Source organism: Acomys minous (genome assembly GCF_964271855.1).
Source record: "Acomys minous genome assembly, chromosome: 3".
NCBI lineage: Eukaryota > Metazoa > Chordata > Mammalia > Rodentia > Muridae > Acomys > Acomys minous.
In genome coordinates, this window is record NC_140485.1 from 44,146,238 (window position 1) to 44,154,828 (window position 8,591).

Consider the following 8,591-nt stretch of genomic DNA (forward strand, 5'->3'; position numbering starts at 1 on the left):
GTGTTTGTATCCTGCCTTCTCATTCTTCTAGGCTTTTTATTTTGTGGCCCTTTGTTATTGCAGCTGTGCATGACGCATACGGCCGCGCTTATCTTGAGCTTCATTTATAGGTAGTGGTTTCGCGTTTATACCCCATTGGCGCACTGTGAGGAGCAGCTCTGGGGTTGACGGTGAAATCCTCAGCTTGATTTCAGGGAGCTCTGGGGCAGTGCTCTGGAAATTCTCATGAAAGACCTTAATTGTTCCCAGTGGCCAATACAACTCCCACTTTTGAGTAAAGGCCAGAGTGAATTTGAAAATAGAATTTAAAAAGGGTGAATTCTTAGTGAAGAAATATTGTGGTGGCTTGCTGGCGAGCTCTTTGCTCTTTTATACTGGCGCAGCCGTCTCAGGGCCTCTTTCTGAAGTGAATAACCAATCGCTATAATGGTACCGAGCCAGTATTTTGCCCCCTGCACACACCCGTGGTGCCTTGATCACTGTGATAGGAGGCATCTCCTAATTATCCACAGCGGTTGGTCTGTCCTGGCAGCCATGAAGCACTCCAGCCACAGGTCGCTTCCTGCAAGCCACTCCTTATGTTCCTAGGCAGTGTCTGTACAGGCAGTGGGAGCTCTGATAGGCAAGCTGCTGCTGACCAGTCATAGCAGTGTGCAGTCTGGAAAGTAAACATACCAAATCGAGGGGCTGTCGAGATGGCTCAGAGGGTAAAGGCACCTGCTGCAAGCCTGAAGACCTGAGTTCAATCCCTGGGACCCACATGTTTGATGGCGGCAGAAAGTTGACCCCCCACAAAGTATCTACTGATCTCCACACATGCTCTGTGATATAAGTACACCTGCACACACACACACACAGAGTAAATAAAAGTTAATAAAAACTGCCAAGATAAGAAAAGCTTTACTATATATCTCAGGATCACAAAGGATATATAATTATATCTGCCAATATTTTGATCAATAAATCCAGATAAATGAAAGATAATATATTACAAATACAGATTTTTAAAAAAATCCCTCTTTTTATATATTTTTTTTTAGTGAGGAAAATAAAAGAATTGAAGAGAGAGCATTAGAATCAGCTAAAGGGTGAAGCCCCCAAATCCTAATGGTGCGAGAGGAAGTGTCAAGTTTTCTCACGGAAACAGACAGAAACGCAGGCTTCTAGTATTACCCTGCCACCAACCCCAGGGTGCAGTAGCCGTGACCACCTCAGAGCTCCAGAGTGGGGCTGTGAGGGAGGGAACAGAGCCAGAACTGGGTTGTTCTGCACAGCCGGGCAATGTTTAGGTGGAACCGACATCCAGATGAAGTCGTCAGATCTGCAGTGCCTCTCTCTGGGCCCGAGCTCAGTAGCAGGCACATCAGGTCTTTGAAGATTGTTCCTGGGGCAGATAAGCACCTGGAGCTGTCACAGCCAAGAACCTCCGAAGTGTTGACACGGCCTTTAGGGTCTCTGTATGGGACTCAGAGTGAGGCGCCCACGTGCACATTTAGAGAGGGCAGCTGAGCCTGTAGCTAGACCTGGGGAGAGCAACCTCGTTCCCCAGTAGGTGGTGTGCATACACCTGCACCTAATGTACGTGTGTCTGATGACTGCTGGGTCCTGCCCCTTTTCACACACTGATGACTTGTGCACTAACTACGCCTCTGCTTCCGTTTAAAGGTGGCGCTCCCAACTATTACCCCAACAGCTTCAGCGCACCGGAGCAGCAGCGCTCAGCCCTGGAGCACGGTGCCCAGTGCTCCGTAGACGTGAAGCGCTTCAACAGCGCTAACGAAGACAACGTCACTCAGGTTAATGGCTTTCTTGGCTGGTTTTCTTGTCAGCACGGTCTCATGATATAACTCTGTTGGCCTAGAACTTGCTATCTAGAGCAGGCCAGCCTTGACCGCACAGATAAACCCTGCTGGCTTCTATCTCTCAAGAACTGGGACTAAAGGCATATGCCGTCATGTCTCCAGGGACTACGCCTGTAGCTCCAACCCAGGCACTGAGAGCTGGGGGTGCCGTGTATCCCCTGCCTTACCTCTCATGGGTACGGCATTGGGTTGGAATCCTAGTACTGGAAAACACAGAACGAAACTGGCAGTGAGGGTGTGTGGGGCTGCACTCAGGGCTCCTGGGCACATGGCTCCCGTGCTCTCCAGATCTTTGCTTCTGCTTTCCACTGCCACTTCCTTGTTCCTTCCCCCACTGTTTTGTTCTTCTCTGCCTTCAACTTCCACTGCTCGGCCATGCCCATGGCTGACTCTCGTTTGTGGCTGTTTTCCTTCTCACCTTTTCTGTTTCTGAGCACCTTTCACTCTTTGCTTCTCTGTCATATTTGAGAGAGAACAGATGATCTTTTCTTCCCAGGTTGTATTGTTGGCCTTGGATCACCCTGCTGCTAACTGCCCCGGGTCAGGTGCTCACCCAGTTTCCAGTTACGTGTGGTTGCCCTGAGAGCTTTTCCAGTGGCTGCTGTGGGAGACTGTGTGTGGGCTGCCATGTGCCCAGTGTAACTCCCACCATACCCAGCCAAAGAATGGGAGTGTAGTTGCTCTAGATTTCCGTGTGGGAGCTTTCTGTAAACTGATAGTTAATTTCAACTAGGAGCTATTTTTATTTTCTCAGTTTGAAATGTAGATTCCAAGGGAAATATTTATAGATACATAAGTAGATTCACTGTGAAGATGTCTTGTGTGTGTGTGTACACATTTGTGTGTTATTTTATTGTAGGACATAAAGCACATTTAGGTAAGCCTAAAATAGCGTGTAACGGCTTTTATAGTAAATTATTATTTTTAGAGATATAGGTGGCATGAAATGTTTTGCAGTGTAGCCTCTGCCACTCGAGGGATTTGCTTGTGTGAGGTCACGACAGGTACAAAGCAAGCTGTACAACTCCATAGAAACCAGTTAGGTAAGGACACTGCCATTTGCACACTAGGGTTTGTATATGAGGTTTCCTATGACCTTTCTTATTTTAGCGAGAGGTTTTCTTATCGCTTTGTAGGACTCCTATTTTTAACCAGCCACGACACAGGTGTTATGGTCATAAAGCATAATGGTACAGTAATAAAAGTCCCGTGACAAATCCCTAAGAAGCTTCAGGTTTATTTCCTTAAAAACGACTCATCTGGCTTAGAGGACTTGTTCATGTTAGACCTATCCTCTCACGAAGAACACTGGAAAGACAGATTAAAAGCTTTGGAGAGGGCTTGGAAGGAGGGCTCAGCGGTTAAGAACACTTGCTGCTCTTGCAGGGTTCAAGTCCCAGCCCCCACATGTAGTTTATAACAACCCCAAACTCTAGTTCCAAGGGATGGGGCACTCTTGTCTGACCTCCTTGGGCACAAGGCAAACATGGTGTATGTTATAATATATGCAGGCAAACATTCATATACATAAAATGAAATAAATCTTTTTTGTTTGTTTGTTTGTTTTTAAAGAGAAAAGCTTTGGAGAACCAACAGAACAAGGATCTAATGACCAAGAGCTCAGAGAATTTGCAGGGGAAAAAAAAAGTTGTATGTGTGTAGACAGCTGTTTACAGAATTCCTGAAAAATTGACAGTGAGCTCCCAAGGCAAGCTGGCTGCAGTGAGCCTCTGGAAACCTTCCAGAGTTCCTCTGGGGTCGTGAGATGGCTCAGGGGTTAAAGGCGCTTGCGGCTAGGCTTGGCAACCTGAGTTTGATCTCAAGAACCCACATGAAAAGAATGAGCTGATGCCCACAAGTTGTCCTTTAACATCTACACACGTGCCATGGCATGCACACGTGTGTGCATGCACAAGCACAATAAAGATAAATGTAAAATAAGATCCCTTTTGCCTCAAGATTGTGGTGACATAGATGCTTGCCTGCCTGCCTGCCTGCCTTCATCCCTCCCTCCCTCCCTAGACAGACTATATTAAATATTCTGGAAAGGTACTGCAGCTCAGCTAAGCATGCTATCTTTAAGTACCAGCAATGAAAGTGAATCACAGCAGCCAAGTGGAGGTATACCGGAAGTGTATATAGAACCTGTGGGAGTCTCAACCAATGTTTTCCCCTTGTGAAGGTGTTATGCCTCCAAGGAGTTCAAGTTGAAGTCGCAGGTTTTGTGGTAGCACTCTGCAAAGTGCTAAGGACCAGGAAGGAGCACCGTTTTGGAGATACTGCTCACCAAGCTGAGCATGTACCTTGGAAGCATATGGGTGCTAAGTGGGAGCAACCAATCACACACACACACACACACACACACACACACACACACATGCACACACGCACACACATGCACACATACATACTTGCACAGATACACAGAGAAGAAAACCAGTTATGAGCTATCATCAACAAATAAATGCAAGACAGAAATTAATTCAACACAGATGACGGCTTTAATTACATTTTTTTTCAGTGATTTTTAATTGTGCATTTCAAATGTAAACTCTTGAGTGAGTTTTGTTCATGGTAAAATGGTTGTTTTATTTTTTTCTCTCTTGTTGCTGAGCAGGTACGGACATTCTATACGAAGGTGTTGAACGAGGAGGAGAGGAAACGCCTGTGTGAGAACATTGCAGGCCATCTGAAAGATGCTCAGCTCTTCATTCAGAAGAAAGCGGTGAGTCTGTCTTTGATAGCTGAAGGGTGTCACCTGCTGGCTGCTGGAGGTAGTGCAGCTGTGTATAAGTGAGCTAAGACGACTTTTTAGACAGTGCAGCAATTCCCAGTCAATGCCCGATGATCTTGTCTCTGTGTTTCGTCTGGTGTGATTTATACACTCATTCTCACCTGTTTTTCCAGTGTGTAGAGAGTTAGTTGCATTTAGAGTGAATTCCTCTGTGTGCTGTTTAATTCAGCTGCAGTCAGTTCTGCGCTCGAGGGTGTGATGGGCAGATGTGGCTCTGCGTCAGCCTCCCTTAAGCTTTTCAGAAGATGAGAAGTAGTGCTGCCAGTTTCGTGGCCTGAAACCTGGGTCAAGGCTCACTGTCAGGAGTCTGTGGCCCTCCTCAGACAGGGTAGAAGCTGGCTTCTTTCCTAGAGCGAGAACTGAGCTGTCCTCCAAGACAGACTAGACTGGTCGGGGTGCTGGCATGGTGGCGCTCATTGAGCTGCCTGAAGCCCTGTCTCTGGTGTCTAAGTTTTTGGTTTGTCCCACGAATACATTCATTATAAACCCAGGCGCCTTTCTCTCTGCTTGTGTTAGTTGCTGCTTCTTAGATCATAGGACCACTGTCTGGAATATTCTAGAGCCCAGGTCAGGAACCGGTGAAGAGCCTGGTGGTTGCTGTGGGGGATGGCCAGGGCAGGTTTTTGTCTCTTGGTCCCGAGGAGAATAGGCAGGGCTGCCCGTCAGTGGCGGAATGGGGCTCTCATCCTGTCGCATACACTGAAACTCTTAAGTCATTCTGTTTGTTCCTGGTGCTTCCGCTCCTTTCACTGTTTGCTGGGGCTCACCTGCCAGTTGGATATTCCATTGTGGAGTTGCCTGGAAGATTCCAGTGTTGTGCATCATTCTAAATTGAGGCACTGCCAACTCTGTCCCTTCGTACAGATTACAGGCTTGTCAAGGACCCGGGGTGAGGTTGGCTGCTACCTGGGCAGCTGGTGTGTTTCCCCCATAATATCCTATGAGGTTGGTCGTATGCCCTCTCCTTTGACAACAGGAAGTTCTCTGGTGGTGCTTAGTTGTCGTATGGGTCAGTTCAGTTGTGACAAGGAGTCCCTGGGATTCTGTCATAACCACAGATCTAGGACAAGGAGTCCCTGGGATTCCTGTCATAACCACAGTTCTAGGGGGCAGCCCTTCCACTTTGGATGTCAAACGAGATACCTGGGACCCATAAGTGTCTCAGAGTTCACAGTTTGGTAATTTGCTAGGCTGGCTCATGGAGCTCAGGGAAGGACCTTATTAGGACTCTCTGTTCATCGTAAATGGCATCGCAGCACTCGTCAGATGGAAGAGATGCAGAGCTCCGTGGGAGGGGCTGGCAGCTTTTGTGCCTCTCTGCTGCACCGCCCTCCCAACACCTCCATGCACTCGCTCACCTGGCCAGAGGCTCCACAAGCCCTGCCATACAAGGGCTTTCATGGAGCTCTCCTTACATAGGCGTGGCTCATGAGGTCATCAGGTATGAGGCGACAGGATACCGTCCGCAGCAGGGCCCTCTGCCCTCCCTGGAGGCTCAGGGGCCGGATTGGAAGCCCCAGTCTTCGAATCCTATGCTTGTTGTGTCTGGTATCAGCTCCGCCCTGGAGCTCACCAGGCTGTCCACAAACCCTCTTGATGGCACACTCAAGACGGTACATTCTGAGGGCTTCCGGATCCGCGTGCCAGGCACGTAGGGTCAAGACCACATGCTGCGTTTCTATGATACCACATACGTGTAATTATCTTGCTCGTTTAGGGAGAGGTACCCTGCAGCTCAGATAGGTGAAGTGACTTCTCTGAGGCAGCTCAGCCCATAGGCTGAAGAATTCACACTGAACCCCATGGTTTCCTTCAGAGCCGGATATGCCACGTGGCACCACTTGGTGTTAAAAACGCCGAGTAAGCACACTGGACTAGAGCCTGGGGGTCGGTGTAGGAGTGAGGAGATGCTGATGTGTAGAGCTTCCTTTGCCTCCAGGTCAAGAATTTCTCCGACGTCCATCCTGATTACGGGGCCCGCATCCAGGCTCTTTTGGACAAATACAACGCCGAGAAGCCTAAGGTGAGGCCCGAGTGGTGTGGCCAGTAGAGGAGCTCATGCTGGCTGGGTCAGCTGCAGTTTGGTTTTCACGGGCATTATCTTCTCAGGTCAGCAGCTATTAGGCATTTTTTTTTTTTTGGAGGTGGGAGGAGCTATAAAGAACTCAACCTGCATAGCGCATGCGCCTCAATGTCAGCTCCACACGCTACGAAATCTTTCTCAGTGGATGAATTTCTGAGGGTGCCCCAGGTGCCTGTGAGGCAGCTAACTTGCTGGTCTTGTCTTCTCTTCCTCTGACACAGAACGCCATCCACACCTACATGCAGGCGGGCTCGCACTTGGCTGCAAAGGAGAAAGCTAACCTGTGAGGCGCAGGCGCAGGTGCTTGCCCTGGCCTCCGCGGAGGAGGTCTCTCATGAAGGCTCACTTGTCATCACCACGGATGGGGTCTCCCCTGCTGAAGTGCAGACTCACGCTGATGTCTTTCAAATGATAACCCGAGCTTCTAGAGTGAATGGTAGCAATGCTTTTGACGCTGTTTCCCGAGGCAGAAATGAAAGGTTAGGGCTTAGCAATCATTTAACGGAAACGGGGATCTACGTAGGACTTCTGTTTGGGTTATTCGTGTAAAATGATTACCTTTAAGATGATTACCAGAAAGGTTTTCAAGCCAGAAACATGATTTGATTAGATAAGATAAAATCTTGGTGAGATTGCTGTATTCTCATGTTATTTCGTGGCCTGATACACACGCGCGCGCACACACGTACATGCACACGCACGCACACACAAATGAATGAAGAGAAGATAAAGAAGGCCCACTCAGAAATTTTTAAACTTTTTTTCTACAGCCCTTATAAGCAAAAGTGTACTTAATGTATCAGTGTCTTCTTTCGCACTGTTTAAACTTAATGTTTATTCCTGTGCAATTGGTCAGATTTTTTTTTCCCACTTGAAATTAATGTTTATGCTAATACACCTTGGGCTCACATAGGTTGATACATACTTGCTTACATTTTTACAATAAAATGATCTACATGGAAAGACGGTGTTGGTCTTCTGTCAGCTCTCGGTATAATGCGAATGTGCCGCTGGATGACGTGAGTGTGGCCTGCTGTAACAGCGAATGTGCCAGCGGCCACAAGACACCGTGCTGATTGTCCTTGAGTGACCTCCTGGCCCACTGGGGAAAAAGTCAATGTCCTGACTTTGAGAATTCTTATATCTCTTACCCATCAGCTTACTCTTCAGGAGTTTTAAAAATAAGCCCTGGGGGTGGGGTGGGGGTGGGGAGAGTGCTCAGAAGCTAAGAACCTCTTAACTGGACCCGAGCTTGGGTCCCAGAGCCCACATTGGCTGCCTCACAATGGCCTGTAGCTTCAGAGGACTCTGAGGCCCCTGGCCGTAGATATAAACTCTATCGCTTTTACCACCAGTTCTTTACCCTGACTCCTCCATGTATCTGAGCAGATTTGAAACTGGTCTGTCTGTGAACACAGAAGGTAAGTATATCTGTTTACTTCCAATCCCGAGTCCTGTTGGGGCAGGAATTCACTCACTATTGTTGTCTGTAGTTGAGTCTGAAAGACAAATCAAACAATGAAATCTGTGCGCCAGTAGGGAAGATGGTTCTTTGCATGTGGGTTAAACACACAGGGTTAGGGAGTTCAGGAGCTACTGTTCTGCCTTATTACATTTTATTTTTTAAAATAGCTTGGTAGTTAACAACAATGTGTTCTAGCACGTGCCCTTTGTCTAACAAACACCGTGGTTCTTAACCTGTGGGTCATGACCGTCAGAAAACACAGATTTCTGTTAGTGTTAAGGTCCAAGACACTGCTTAGTTACAAAACTACAGTTATGAAGTAGCAACAAAAATAAGTCTGTGGTTGGAGGTCCCTAAGAGCATCGGGAATATGTGTTTCCCAATGGC

At 47.7% G+C, this 8,591-nt stretch overlaps 1 protein-coding gene across 1 annotated transcript in view; it reads left to right on the forward strand.

The window, feature by feature from the left end:
• The window catches only part of CAT (catalase), a 32,289-nt gene extending 24,587 nt beyond the window's left edge, over positions 1–7,702 (forward strand). The window contains exons 10-13 of the mRNA XM_084776619.1: positions 1,666–1,796; positions 4,480–4,587; positions 6,596–6,679; positions 6,961–7,702. Coding sequence (XP_084632745.1) covers positions 1,666–1,796; positions 4,480–4,587; positions 6,596–6,679; positions 6,961–7,026 — 389 coding nt within the window. The 3' untranslated portion in view covers positions 7,027–7,702. The remainder of the gene's footprint in view (positions 1–1,665; positions 1,797–4,479; positions 4,588–6,595; positions 6,680–6,960) is intronic.
• Positions 7,703–8,591: the final 889 nt, after the last annotated feature.